Source organism: Pelodiscus sinensis, chromosome 20 (genome assembly GCF_052426305.1).
Source record: "Pelodiscus sinensis isolate ZL-2025 chromosome 20, ASM5242630v1, whole genome shotgun sequence".
NCBI lineage: Eukaryota > Metazoa > Chordata > Testudines > Trionychidae > Pelodiscus > Pelodiscus sinensis.
Window position 1 is genome coordinate 4,104,574 of NC_143071.1, and position 14,476 is coordinate 4,119,049.

The 14,476-nt window shown below is 64.3% G+C and overlaps 1 protein-coding gene across 4 annotated transcripts in view; it reads left to right on the forward strand.

Moving 5' to 3' along the window:
• The window catches only part of SDK2 (sidekick cell adhesion molecule 2), a 181,258-nt gene that overhangs the window by 141,098 nt on the left and 25,684 nt on the right, over nt 1-14,476 (forward strand). For all 4 annotated transcript variants that reach the window (XM_075904030.2, XM_075904029.2, XM_075904031.2 and 1 more), the window contains 14 exons: nt 708-844; nt 1,159-1,306; nt 1,392-1,532; nt 1,639-1,820; nt 2,283-2,398; nt 6,714-6,909; nt 7,170-7,268; nt 7,513-7,704; nt 8,545-8,666; nt 8,778-8,887; nt 9,311-9,461; nt 11,254-11,491; nt 11,613-11,728; nt 12,125-12,314. In XM_075904030.2, coding sequence (XP_075760145.2) covers nt 708-844; nt 1,159-1,306; nt 1,392-1,532; nt 1,639-1,820; nt 2,283-2,398; nt 6,714-6,909; nt 7,170-7,268; nt 7,513-7,704; nt 8,545-8,666; nt 8,778-8,887; nt 9,311-9,461; nt 11,254-11,491; nt 11,613-11,728; nt 12,125-12,314 — 2,138 coding nt within the window. The remainder of the gene's footprint in view (nt 1-707; nt 845-1,158; nt 1,307-1,391; nt 1,533-1,638; nt 1,821-2,282; nt 2,399-6,713; nt 6,910-7,169; nt 7,269-7,512; nt 7,705-8,544; nt 8,667-8,777; nt 8,888-9,310; nt 9,462-11,253; nt 11,492-11,612; nt 11,729-12,124; nt 12,315-14,476) is intronic.

Below are 14,476 nucleotides of genomic sequence, written 5' to 3' on the forward strand. Positions count from 1 at the left end.
ACACACGCACCCTGCCGGCCTCCCGCCCGAGCACCCTCCCCCCCACACACACACCTGCCAGCCTCCTGCCCGGGCACCTCCCCCCCACACACACACACGCACCCTGCCGGCCTCCCGCCTGAGCACCCTCCCCCCCACACACACACCTGCCAGCCTCCTGCCCGGGCACCTCCCCCCCACACACACACACGCACCCTGCCGGCCTCCCGCCTGAGCACCCTCCCCCCCACACACACACGCACCTGGGCAGCCTCCTGTCCGGGCAGCTCCCCCCACACACACACACACACACGCACCCTGCCAGCTTCCTTCCCAGGCACCTTCCCGCCTCCCCCCCACACACATGCACCCTGCTGGCTTCTTGCCCGAGTATTTGCCTACGCCCCACGCAACCTGCCATCTGCCACGGGTGCCCTCCCACCTGCCACGCCTTTCTATGGCATCTCCCCCTGCCCGTGCACCCTGACTCCCCCTGCCAGCGTGGCACCTTCTCTCTTGTGAGGCGGCTGATCTGGGCACCCTGCAGCCAAGCCCCCGGTCTCCTGCACACCTGTGCCACGGCTGCCGGGCGGCACAGGCCTGCCCACCCACGCAGAGCCAGACAACCCAGGCAGGGGTTCTGTGACCCGCCCCCAAACGCCCGCAGCGCCCTGCCCCCAGGGCAGCGTCCCCCCCGGTTCCAGCCGTGGTTTCTCCTTCCCCTCCAGGCAGCTCCCTCATGCGCCGGAGAACCCCGTGGCCGTGCTGAGCCCGCTGGAGAAACGCGCCATCAACCTGACGTGGGCCAAGCCCTTCGACGGGAACAGCCCCTTGCTGCGCTACACCCTCGAGGTCTCCGAGAACAGTAAGGGGCCTGCCTTCCTCACCCAGCATGCCGGGCGGGGCTCCGAGGCCATGGGGGGGCCGGCGTGCGAGGGCCGAGCTACCGACGGGCGTGCATGGGGCCGGTTGGGCCCCTGGCATACACAGCGCCCTGGCTCGTGGCGCTGCCCCACTGGGACAGGGCTTGCAGGCGAGAGCAGACCTCCCTGGGGCCGTGCTCGCCGTGTGCCCCACGGAACGGCCCCTGCAGAGCCAGGAGCGGTCACCAGGCCAGGGGGACCGGTGGTGACCTACCTGCTGGCGCCCTGCTCCACCCCTCCCCTGTGTGCCCCGCAGACGCCCCCTGGACCACCCTCATGGCCAGCGTTGACCCGGAGGCCACCTCCGTGGTGGTGCGAGGCCTGGTGCCCGCGCGCTCCTACCAGTTCCGCCTCTGTGCCGTCAACGACGTGGGCAAAGGGCAGTTCAGCAAGGACACTGAGAGGTAAGGCGGGGTCGGCAGGGCCCGGGAGCCGGCCAGGGCAGGGAAAAGGGGGCTCACGCGCTACCTCTGCTGCCTCCCCTGCCAGGGTGTCCCTGCCGGAGGAGCCCCCCACGGCGCCCCCCCAGAACGTCATCGCCAGCGGCAGGACCAACCAGTCCATCATGATCCAGTGGCAGCCGCCCCCCGAGAGCCACCAGAACGGCCTCTTGAAAGGCTACCTCATCAGGTAGGCCACGGGGGGCAGCCGGCCTGGCCTGGGGGGCGGCGTCTGCCCGTGGGCCGGCTGGAGCCAGAGGGGTCCCGCTGGCCTGACCTCCCCACCCTGCCCCCAGGTTCTGCCTGGCCGGCCTGCCCGTGGGCTACCAGTTCAAGAACATCACCAACGCCGAGGTCAACAACCTGCTCCTGGAGGACCTGATCATCTGGACCAACTACGAGATCGAGGTGGCGGCGTACAACAGCGCCGGCCTGGGGGTCTACAGCGCCCGGGTGACCGAGTGGACCCTGCAGGGAGGTGGGCGAGGAGGGGGGGCCCGGTCTCCGCTGGCCTGGGGCTGCGTGGGGGGGGGGCCGCGTCCCGAGGGATGCCCTCGTCCGGCCTCCGCTCCAATGCTGCCTGGGGCCGCCAGACGCCCCCAGGTCTCCGCCCTGCAAAGCGGCCCATGCCAGGCAGCCGAGCACCCAGCCGGTGCCTGCCCCAAGCTGCTCCAGACCCCACTCCCGAGTGAGCCTGCCCTGCGGCGGAGCTGGGCCCTGCGGTGCTCCCCGACTCCAGGGAGGGTTGGGGGGGGGCCTCTGAGGGTCAGTGCAGTTTTGGGGGGAGGGAAGCCCAACCTGCCGCTCCCTGCCCCACACGGTCCCGGTGCCACGGCTCGCAGGGGGGCAGCCTGGGCAGAGGGTGGCGGCTGCTTCCCCCAAGCTGCAAACCCCAGACACCCCCCCTCCCCCGTGCTGAGCCTCCCTTTGTCTCCTGCAGTTCCCACCGTGCCCCCGGGCAACGTGCAGGCCGAAGCCACCAACGCCACCACCATCCGCTTCACCTGGAACCCGCCCAGCCCGCAGTTCATCAATGGCATCAACCAGGGATACAAGGTGCTTATCCGGGGAGGGAAACTGAGGTACCGAGGTGGGGAATCGGAGCAGGACATGGCGGGGGGGAGCTGCCAGAAGTCCCAGCTCCCTCACGGTCCTGCTTTCATCCCACTTCCCCCTCAGAGCTGGGGAGAGCGCCCAGGCGTCCTGGCTCCCAGCCCGCTGCTGGCCTCGACCGCCTGCTCCCAGAGTCTGACTGCCCCGGGCATGGAGCCGCTGGGGGCTGCGGCAGCCCTGGGGGGGTCCCTGCGTGAGGAGAGGGGGCTGCAGCCTGCACAGGAGGGGCAGGTTTATAGTCCCCGCACGGAGCCAGCCCCGGAGCTCAGCCTGCGGGTGGCTGCGTCCCACGCACCTCGGGACGGGCTGCTCACAGGCCCAGGTAGCAAAACGAGGGCAGCTGCTGCTTGCGCATCCCGACCTCCAGGTGCGTGGGCAAGATGGGCACAGGCAGGCGGCCTTCGGGGGGCAGGACCCCCAGCCCCACAGCCATTACAGTCCTTTCTTCTCCCGCAGCCGGCCCGTGTCTCATGTCCTCACCCGCTCTGGCGAGAGAGCGTAACAGCATCCCCCATGCCACGGGCCCTGGCTCGGGTCCGAACCTCCGGCACCACGCTCCCCAGTGAGCCAACAGAGTAACCCCACGAGCTGGCAGCAGTAGGAGGTTGTTATCCTCCATGTGAGCCAGCCATGGGCAGGCAGGACACACTGCCCGTGTGTTGCTCACACTCAGCGCTGCACTGGGAGACCCTCCTCCAGCTTGGCTCTGAACTGCGGTTGGGTGGTGTTACCCAGCAGCCAGGGCCGGGTTCGATATCCAGGGGTTCGTCTCCATCTATCCCACAGAGCTGGCTCCAGCCCCCGCCCAGTAACCTGGGAAATTCACCCCCCCCCCCTTCCCGGGCACACAGAGGCTGAGCGTAGGAAAGAAACGTTTAATAAAAGGAAAGGGGGGGGGGGTGACATGGCATGAATATGGGCAAACACCACAACCAGGGCTCATAACCAAAACCCTAAGGAACTGGCCCACCCCATGGAGGTTGCCATGGCAATATCTCCTTCATGGGCCCAGCCCTTCCCTGCACCCCACTGCCAGTCGCTGCGGTGCAGCTGCAGAATCCACCTCCCACCCCGAGTGTGGCCTCTCCTCACCTCTCTCCACCAGCCACTTGCTCCTTCCTGCCACCTGCTTGTGGTGGATTTGGCTTTGAGCAACCCCCCCGGGATTTTAGCTCTTGGCCTGAGGCACAGTCCGGCCCCAAGAAACCCCAGCAGCCACGGGAGTCAATTTAAAATAATAAAAGAGACTCCGTACGGAGCCCGTTGAGACGGCGGGGAGGAACCGACTGAGCCAGCCATACAGCTCACGCCAGGAGGGCATGTCAGCTGCTGACTCACAGTCCTGCCCTCCCCTCTCCACCTCCTCTTCCTCTCCACGAGGAGTAACGGTAGTTCGAACTAGGAAACCTAATCCGAACTACCTAGTTCGTGCCCCGTGTAGCCGCGTGGCACGGGGTTCGAACCAGCGGGGATTTAAAAATGGCGGCGCCCCGCTTATGCAAATGAAGCCCGGGAAATTCAAATCCCGGGCTTCATTTGCAAGTGCGGTATGCCTACATTACCCCGCTAGTTCGAACTAGCGGGGTAGTGTAGACATACCCTAACAAACCTAAGCAAAGCTGGGGCAAACGACATTTCCAAAGACACACCCAGGGTCTGTCCCTCCTTCCAGCTCCTGCTCACGTTGGATTCATTAGTGAAAAGGGGGCATTTATAGAATCATAGAATCATAGGACTGGAAGGGACCTCGAGAGGTCATCGAGTCCAGCCCCCCGCCCTCAAGGCAGGATCAAGCTTGACAAGGATTTATGACTCAGTTTCCCCAAGAACGATGCTCTTCCAGGAAGGCACGCCGGCGATGTGAGCAGAATCAGCAGCTTAAGTCCTCAATTCACACTCAAGTCTTCAAACTTTTTGTATCTCTTTCCATTGTCGGCTTCCCAGATCCTTAATAACAATGGCTCCCCTTTGCATGCAAATACCCCCTAAAAGCTGGTATGCTAATTGAGTGACGCCTATTAAAATTATATTGACTAAGTTTTAACACTTGCCCAGGAGCTCAGCCTCTGATGCTTCTGTAATTAATTCCAAATCATAATTAATTCAAATTTACATTAATTACATTGAATTACAATATAATACTTGTTTCTTAATCTACTCCAAAGAAGTTCAGGAATTTAATTGCCACCGAACGAGATAACCAAAATAAGCAGAATATTTAACATACTTATTAAATGCCACTTAGTATTTTTGATTAGTATTTTAGGGCCTAATTAGTATCTAATTAACTTGCTATAGGCTATCTTCCATGGTCCCAATTTAATGCCCAGACATCCCATCTAAATGTAACGCCATCGCAAAGCAGCTATGGTGCGTTGTTATCAGGGGGAATTAATCACAAAGCATCAGCTGTCTATTGTTTTCTATGGATTCATACACACGCTTATTAAAACACATTGAGGGTTTGTTTTCATCATTCATTGATGTTTAATCAACTCTGTATAAATGCGAGGCCTGGAATGAAAGGCTTGGCTTTGGAGATGCGCTGGAGGGTTGGTATTGTCTTGAGACGACAAACGGAGAGAAGTTGCCTCCTAAAACAGGAAATCTCTGTTACCCCGGAGAAAGCAAAGCACTCCCCGCCCTGCCCTCCGAGTTCAGCTCCGTGGCTGTGCCTGCCAAGTTGGTAACGGCTGCTGCTGGAAGGTTAAGAACCCTCTGTTCCAACGTCCACGTCCCCACGCCGCCTGCCTCACGAACAACTCCCGTTGATACGGCAAAGCCACTCCCTTCTGAGCTTGTCTGACCGCCCCCCTCTAGGGTTGCCAGACAGTTTCACAAAAAATTCTGAACCTGGCAGGGAAAAATTGGTTGAGGGAAAAAAAAAAAACCAAAATTGTTGAGCAAAAAAAAAAGAGTCACTGCACCTTTAAATCCCCACGCTCCCCCCACCTCTGCCCCCACCAGATGCAGCCGGGAAGAATGTCCCAAGTGGTCTTCTGTCCAAGAAAAAACAGAAAATACGGAACATTTTACATATCCGGTATTTTCTGGGGTTTTTTACCGGACAGAAACTGCAAATACCGGACTGTCCAGGCCAATACCGGACACCCGGCAACCCTACCCCCCTCCAAAGCTAGCCCCACGGAGCTTCCTTGCCCGATGCGGAGCAGGCGGGGAAGGTGAGCGAAGTTCGGAGGAGAAGAACCTCTCATGGACTCATCAGAAACAAACTCTTAGTGCCTGACCCAGCACTCAGGGCTGACTCAGCAACAGCGGAAAGTAGATTAATGTGCGGCTTTGGCTTTTCGATGGCCGTCTGGCTCGCCCCGCCGCAGGCACACCTGCCGGCCTGTCCCGGGAGGTAGTACAGGGGGGTCGATTCTTCCTCACCCCGTGACTTTGCCTGGAGACGGAAAGACGCCCTGCCAGCTCAGCCGCGGATGGTGGAGTGTAACGGGGGGGGGGGGGGGTGTTATGGAGGAGGTCGGACGGGCTAGCTGCTCAGAATGGCCCCTCCGGCCTGGTCACCCCCCCACATGCCCTGCTAAGGAGCTGTTTGCAGAGCCCCCACGCCGTCAGCCTGAAGGGACCCGGCGGCTTGGTGTCCTTCTGGTCCCAGGGATTAGTGGCCCCCCGTCACTCGCCCACCCGCCTTTGGAAGGAGCAGCTGCTGAGGGGGCAGCCGTGGGGCTGAGAACTGGTTCTCTCACACGCACGCACATACCCCATTCATCCCCTTGTGTACACACACACACACCCTGTTCACACACATGCGCCCCGTTCACCCCCCTGTGTACACACACACACATGCACCCCGTTTTCACACACGCACACACCCTGTTCACACACACACACACTCTGTTCACACATACACACATACACCCCTTACACACCAACACCCTTTTCACACACACACACACTGTTCACACACATGCACCCTGTTCACCCCCCTGTGTACACACACACACATGCACCCCATTTTCACACACACACACACACACACACACATCCTGTTCACATACACACATCCTGTTCACATACACACACGGTGTACACCCCCCCATTCACATGCACACCCTGTTCACACCCACACACCCCTTTCACACATACACCCCAACACCCTGTTCACACCCACACACCCCATTCACACATACACACCAACACCCTTTTCACACACACACCGTACACACACAGACTGTTCACATACACACACACACATACCCACAGGGCTGTGATGCTGCTTTTGCGCCCCTAGCTGATCGCGTGGGAGCCCGAGCAGGAGGAGGAGGCGACCGTGGTGACGGTGAGGCCCAACTTCCAGGACAGCGTCCACGTGGGCTACATCTGGGGCCTGAAGAAGTTCGCGGAGTACTTCACCTCGGTGCTGTGCTTCACCACGCCGGGGGACGGCCCGCGCAGCCCGCCGCAGCTGGTGCGCACCCACGAGGATGGTACGGGGCGGCCTCGCGTTCCCTCGTCACGCTGGGTGGGGCGGGCCCAGCGGCACCTGCACAGCCAGGGACCTGGGCCCCAGAAGCTGCCCCTCCTCACCCTGGGGAACACCCCTGGGAGACCCCCCCCTCCATGCACTCCCAATGGCCAGCACCCCGGGGAGACCCCGGCTCCCCTGGAGGTGGCTGCCCTGGGGGGGCCGAGCCGGGCACTGGGTTTGCTCAGCTCTAACTCGTGGCGTTGGGGGGCTTGGGGGCAGCGCCCGGCCCGGTGGGGCACCTCGGCTTCAGCGAGATCCTGGACACGTCCCTGAAGGTCAGCTGGCAGGAGCCCCTGGAGAAGAACGGCATCCTGACAGGTAAGGGTGAATCTGCCAGGGCAGAGGGGTTGGCAGGGGCGGGGGAGAAGGGAGCAGCGTTCACTCCAGGGGCTGGCCCTGCCCTTCTGCCTCCGGGTAATGCCCCTCGCGCTAGGCTGCTGGGGGACTGGGGCAAGGCAGGGGGGGCCCAGGGGAGGGGCCTGGGTGAGTTGGGGAGAGTCTCCTGGGAGGGTCCCGCATTGGGGGGACAGAGTGTGACACGTGGCTGGGTTGCGTTTTCCAGGCTACCGGATCTCCTGGGAGGAGTACAACCGCACCAATACGCGGGTGACGCACTACCTGCCCAACGTCACCCTGGAGTACCGCGTCACCAGCCTCACCGCCCTCACCACCTACACCATCGAGGTGGCCGCCATGACGTCCAAGGGGCAGGGCCTGGTCTCCTCCTCCACCATCTCCTCCGGCGTCCCGCCAGGTAAACCCGGCTCCCGTCACCGCCCTCCAGCTGGCTTCTGGCAGAGGACGAGCCTGCTCGGCTCGAGGGCACCCCACGGAGACCGCCCTGGGCGCGGGTCTGGAGCCAGGGCCAGGGCTGACCGGCACCCCGGCTGCAGCACTGAGCAGGAGCTGGGCCCATCAGGCCTTCATGGCCATCAGCCAGGCCCGGCTGCTTGTGCTGGGGGTGTATCTGCCCCTAGAGCTGTGTGTGTGTGTGTGTGTGTGTCGGGCTGGTGAGTGGGTGTGTGTGTGTGTGTGTGTGTGTGTGTGAGATGGGCTGGTGGTTGGTAGTGTGTGTGTGTGTGTGACGGGCTGATGGGTGCTACTGTGTGTGTGTGTGTGTGTGTGTGTGAGATGGGCTGGTGGTTGGTAGTGTGTGTGTGTGTGTGTGACGGGCTGGTGGGTGCTACAGTGTGTGTGTGTGTGAGATGGGCTGGTGGTTGGTAGTGTGTGTGTGTGACGGGCTGGTGGGTGCTACAGTGTGTGTGTGTGTGTGTGGGGCAGGCTGGTGGGTGATACAGTGTGTGTGTGTGTGTGTGTGTGTGAGATGGGCTGGTGGTTGGTAGTGTGTGTGTGTGACGGGCTGGTGGGTGCTACTGTGTGTGTGTGTGTGTGTGGGGCGGGCTGGTGGGTGCTACTGTGTGTGTGTGTGTGTGTGATGGGCTGGTGCGGGGCTGGTGGGTGGCACAGTCTCCCCCTGTTGCTGCCACGGGCCCAGGCACCCAGGCGTGGGCAGCAACAGAGGGGGCAGGCCAGCCCCCCTCGCCCACTGGCCCCACAACGGGACGCCCCCTCCCATCCCGGCCTCTCCCTGCAGAGCTCCCCGGCGCGCCGACGAATCTGGGCATCTCCAACATCGGCCCGCGCTCGGTCGCCCTGCAGTTCCGGCCGGGCTATGACGGGAAGACCTCCATTTCCCGCTGGCTGGTGGAAGCTCAGGTGAGGGCATCCGGGGAGCCCGGGGTGTGGGGGCGCGGGCACCTTGCTCTGGAGGGCTGGGACGTGGCGTAGGCAGGGCCCCGGTGCCTCACGCCCTCCCTTTGTCCACAGGTGGGTCAGACCGGCGAGAACGAGGAGTGGGAGCTCCTTCACCAGCTGGCCAACGACCCCGACGCCCGTGCCATGGAGGTACCCAACCTCCGCCCCTACACTTACTACAGGTGGGTGCCGGGACCGGGCGAGGCTGCCGCCCTGTCCCTACTACGGCTGCTACGGGAGCGGCTCTAGGTCAACATCCCTCTACTCTTTTCCTTCCGCGTGCAGACTTTTCCCATCCACGTGCGGAATAATTTTTTTCTGTGCACCGAGGCACATGCAAATGTGCACCACCCGTAGAAACAAAATGTGGGCGCTCTGCCCATCGATTGGGCAGCACGTGGGTTGAACCTTTCCTCTCGTGTCGGCCAGAGCACAGGGCGGAGGCAGCATTGCTGGCGGGGGTACTCCCCGCCCCCCGTGCGTTCCCTGCCCCTGGGCTTGTACTGCGGCCCATGCCCTGTTGCGCTAGGGGTGGGGCTCAGCAGTGCCCACAGCCGCCCCGAGCCCCTGCCCTGCCCGCGGTGACTCGGCTCTGCCCCTCGCAGCTTCCGCCTGAGGCAGGTGAACATCGTGGGCACCAGCCCGCCCAGCCTGCCCTCCAGGCGGGTGCAGACCCTGCAGGCCCCCCCAGATGTGGCGCCCACCAACGTCACCCTGCGGACGGCCAGCGAGACCAGCCTGTGGCTGCGCTGGATGGTGAGTGACCCTGCCAGGCGCTGCCTTGGGCGGGAGCCAGGCTCGGAGCAGGGCCTGAGGGCTGCGGTCCTGTTGGACGCTAAAAGGCCTTTGTGAGCGGGGGGGGGGGGACCTGCCCATGGGAGTGGGGGGACAGTAATGGGGGGCTGGGCGTTAGGGAAGGGACGTGGGTTAGCGGGGGACAGTGCTGGGGGGCTGGGCGATAGGGAAACGCGGGGAGGGGGCTGTGCTGGGGGGCTGGGCGATAGGGAAGGGACGTGGGTTAGCAGGGGGCTGTGCTGGGGGGCTGGGCATTAGGGAAGGGACGTGGGTTAGCAGAGGACAGTGCTGGGGGGGCTGGGCGATAGAGAAGGGACGTGGGTTAGCGGGGGCTGTGCTGGGGGCTGGGCGATAGGGAAGGGACGTGGGTTAGCGGGGGACAGTGCTGGGGGGCTGGGCGATAGGGAAGGGACGTGGGTTAGCGGGGGACAGTGCTGGGGGGCTGGGCGATAGAGAAGGGATGTGGGTTAGCGGGGGACAGTGCTGGGGGGCTGGGCGATAGAGAAGGGATGTGGGTTAGCAGGGGACAGTGCTGGGGGGCTGGGCGATAGGGAAGGGATGTGGGTTAGCGGGGGACAGTGCTGGGGGGCTGGGCGATAGAGAAGGGACGTGGGTTAGCGGGGGACAGTGCTGGGGGGCTGGGCGATAGGGAAGGGACGTGGGTTAGCGGGGGACAGTGCTGGGGGGCTGGGCGATAGGGAAGGGACGTGGGTTAGCGGGGGACAGTGCTGGGGGGCTGGGCGATAGAGAAGGGACGCGGGTTAGCGGGGGCTGTGCTGGGGGCTGGGCGATAGGGAAGGGACGTGGGTTAGCGGGGGACAGTGCTGGGGGGCTGGGCGATAGGGAAGGGACGTGGGTTAGCGGGGGCTGTGCTGGGGGCTGGGCGATAGGGAAGGGACGTGGGTTAGCGGGGGACAGTGCTGGGGGGCTGGGCGATAGGGAAGGGATGTGGGTTAGCGGGGGACAGTGCTGGGGGGCTGGGCGATAGGGAAGGGATGTGGGTTAGCGGGGGACAGTGCTGGGGGGCTGGGCGATAGGGAAGGGATGTGGGTTAGCGGGGGACAGTGCTGGGGGGCTGGGCGATAGGGAAGGGATGTGGGTTAGCGGGGGGCTGTGCTGGGGAGCTGGGCGATAGGGAAGGGATGTGGGTTAGCGGGGGGCTGTGCTGGGGGGCTGGGCGATAGGGAAGGGATGTGGGTTAGCGGGGGGCTGTGCTGGGGGGCTGGGCGATAGGGAAGGGATGTGGGTTAGCGGGGGACAGTGCTGGGGGGCTGGGCGATAGGGAAGGGATGTGGGTTAGCGGGGGACAGTGCTGGGGGGCTGGGCGATAGGGAAGGGATGTGGGTTAGCGGGGGACAGTGCTGGGGGGCTGGGCGATAGGGAAGGGATGTGGGTTAGCGGGGGGCTGTGCTGGGGGGCTGGGCGATAGAGAAGGGACGTGGGTTAGCGGGGGACAGTGCTGGGGGGCTGGGCGATAGGGAAGGGATGTGGGTTAGCGGGGGGCTGTGCTGGGGGGCTGGGCGATAGAGAAGGGACGCGGGTTAGCGGGGGACAGTGCTGGGGGGCTGGGCGTTAAGGGAGGTACGCGGGTTAGCGGGGGGCTATGCTGGGGGGCTGGGCGTTAAGGGAGGTATGCGGGTTAGCGGGGGGCCGTGTGATGAGGTGCCTGGGGTAGCCAGGCAGAGCTGCACGGGGGTCAGGACAGGTGCGGGAGGGCCAGTGAGGCCGGCCGGTGCTGAGCGTCTCCCCCCAGCCGCTCCCCGAGCTGGAGTACAACGGGAACCCGGAGTCGGTGGGCTACAAGCTGCGGTACACGCGGGCGGACGGGCGGGGCAGGACGGTGGCGCACGTGATCCACGACCGGGTGGAGCGGGAGTTCACCATCGAGGACCTGGAGGAGTGGACGGAGTACCGCGTGCAGGTGCAGGCCTTCAACGCCATCGGGGCCGGGCCCTGGAGCCACGTCGTGGTGGGGCGCACCAGGGAGTCAGGTATCTCCCGCTCCCCGCTGTCCCTGGGCCTGCTGTGCCGGCAGAGCCCCAGCCTAGCAGGCCCCGCCCGGCCACGGGGAGCAGACAGGCCGGCTTCTGACTTCACTTCTCCCCTTGCCAGTCCCCTCGTCCGGCCCCACCAACGTCTCGGCGCTGGCCACCACCTCCAGCAGCATGCTGGTCCGATGGAGCGAGATCCCCGAGGCCGACTGCAACGGGCGCATCCTGGGGTACAAGGTGGGTGCCAGCCCCTGCGACCCTTCGCTGGGACCCCTCAGCCCCGCTCTGGACAGCTGGGACCCCCCCACACAGCCTCCTGCAGCAAAGCCCTGGGCTCCCAACCAGCTCTGCCCCCCAATTCCGACCCCAGGCCTCCGCGATCCCAGTCCCGTGGCTGCTCCTTCGCTGAGCTCCCCGAAACGTGCCAGTCCCTGCTCCCCGCATGGCTTTTCCGCAGGGCGAGGCTGCCTGGCGTGCGGCGTGGTGCTCTGGGACGTGGTGCCAGGGTAGGGGTCCTGTTGGGATGGGGCTGTGCCGTGACTGGCGTGTGCCCCAGCCCTGCCGGCGAGGGGGCAGGGCAGCCCCGGGGAGGGTGGCGCGGGCTACAAGGGTGTCACCCCGGATGCTTTCCAGGTGGTGTACAAGGAGAAGGACTCGGACGCCCAGGCCCAGTTCTGGCCGGCGGAGGGGAACGCCTCCCGCAGCGCCCAGCTGGCGGGCCTGGGCAAGTACGTGCTGTACGAGATCCGCGTGCTGGCCTTCACCAGGATCGGCGACGGCGTGCCCAGCTCCCCGCCCGTCCTGGAGCGGACGCTGGACGACGGTAGGCCCCGCGCCCACTGAGGGACGGTCTGAGGCGAGGGGAGGGGGCCTTGGGGAGAAAACAGCCCCTGGCTGGCCCTCTGTCACGCCCGGTGGGGACAGGCCCCCGCCGTCGTCCCGTCCCTGGGGGCGCAGGGGTGCGGCTGCAGCCCCAGGAACACAGTGTGGGGGTGGAACAGGGAGGAGCGAGCGCATCGCCCTCCCTCTGCCCCCCTGAGTGTGACAGGGTGGGGTATGCACACACGCTGGGGTGCGTGCCCGGTCACGTGGGGGTGTGCTGGGGGGTGCCCCAAGGGAGTGAAAAGAGGGTGCATGCCCCAAAAAGGGGGTGTAGGGATGAGGGGTTCCCCTACAGCATGTGTATCCCTACAGAAGCTGCGGGTGTGGGAAGGGTGTCTCTAGGGGAGGGGTCCATGGGTGTCCCTTCAGTATGGGGGGCAGTGTGTGTCCCTACGGGGGATTGGTGTGTCCCTGGGGGGGAGCTGTGTGTGTCCCTAAGAGGGGGCAGTCTGTGTCCCTACGGGGGATTGGTGTGTCCCTGGGGGGGAGCTGTGTGTGTCCCTAAGAGGGGGCAGTGTGTGTCCCTACGGGGGATTGGTGTGTCCCTGGGGGGGAGCTGTGTGTGTCCCTAAGAGGGGGCAGTCTGTGTCCCTACGGGGGATTGGTGTGTCCCTGGGGGGGAGCTGTGTGTGTCCCTAAGAGGGGGCAGTCTGTGTCCCTACGGGGGATTGGTGTGTCCCTGGGGGGGAGCTGTGTGTGTCCCTAAGAGGGGGCAGTGTGTGTCCCTACGGGGGATTGGTGTGTCCCTGGGGGGGAGCTGTGTGTGTCCCTAAGAGGGGGCAGTCTGTGTCCCTACGGGGGATTGGTGTGTCCCTGGGGGGGAGCTGTGTGTGTCCCTAAGAGGGGGCAGTCTGTGTCCCTACGGGGGATTGGTGTGTCCCTGGGGGGGAGCTGTGTGTGTCCCTAAGAGGGGGCAGTGTGTGTCCCTACGGGGGATTGGTGTGTCCCTGGGGGGGAGCTGTGTGTGTCCCTAAGAGGGGGCAGTCTGTGTCCCTAAGGGGGATTGGTGTGTCCCTGGGGGGGAGCTGTGTGTGTCCCTAAGAGGGGGCAGTCTGTGTCCCTAAGGGGGATTGGTGTGGCCCTGGGGGGGAGCTGTGTGTGTCCCTAAGAGGGGGCAGTGTGTGTCCCTACGGGGGATTGGTGTGTCCCTGGGGGGGAGCTGTGTGTGTCCCTAAGAGGGGGCAGTGTGTGTCCCTACGGGGGATTGGTGTGGCCCTGGGGGGGAGCTGTGTGTGTCCCTAAGAGGGGGCAGTGTGTGTCCCTACGGGGGATTGGTGTGTCCCTGGGGGGGAGCTGTGTGTGTCCCTAAGAGGGGGCAGTCTGTGTCCCTAAGGGGGATTGGTGTGTCCCTGGGGGGGAGCTGTGTGTGTCCCTAAGAGGGGGCAGTCTGTGTCCCTAAGGGGGATTGGTGTGGCCCTGGGGGGGAGCTGTGTGTGTCCCTAAGAGGGGGCAGTGTGTGTCCCTACGGGGGATTGGTGTGTCCCTGGGGGGGAGCTGTGTGTGTCCCTAAGAGGGGGCAGTGTGTGTCCCTACGGGGGATTGGTGTGGCCCTGGGGGGGAGCTGTGTGTGTCCCTAAGAGGGGGCAGTGTGTGTCCCTACGGGGGATTGGTGTGTCCCTGGGGGGGAGCTGTGTGTGTCCCTAAGAGGGGGCAGTGTGTGTCCCTACGGGGGATTGGTGTGTCCCTGGGGGGGAGCTGTGTGTGTCCCTAAGAGGGGGCAGTCTGTGTCCCTAAGGGGGATTGGTGTGTCCCTGGGGGGGAGCTGTGTGTGTCCCTAAGAGGGGGCAGTCTGTGTCCCTAAGGGGGATTGGTGTGGCCCTGGGGGGGAGCTGTGTGTGTCCCTAAGAGGGGGCAGTGTGTGTCCCTACGGGGGATTGGTGTGGCCCTGGGGGGGAGCTGTGTGTGTCCCTAAGAGGGGGCAGTGTGTGTCCCTACGGGGGATTGGTGTGTCCCTGGGGGGGAGCTGTGTGTGTCCCTAAGAGGGGGCAGTCTGTGTCCCTACGGGGGATTGGTGTGTCCCTGGGGGGGAGCTGTGTGTGTCCCTAAGAGGGGGCAGTCTGTGTCCCTACGGGGGATTGGTGTGGCCCTGGGGGGGAGCTGTGT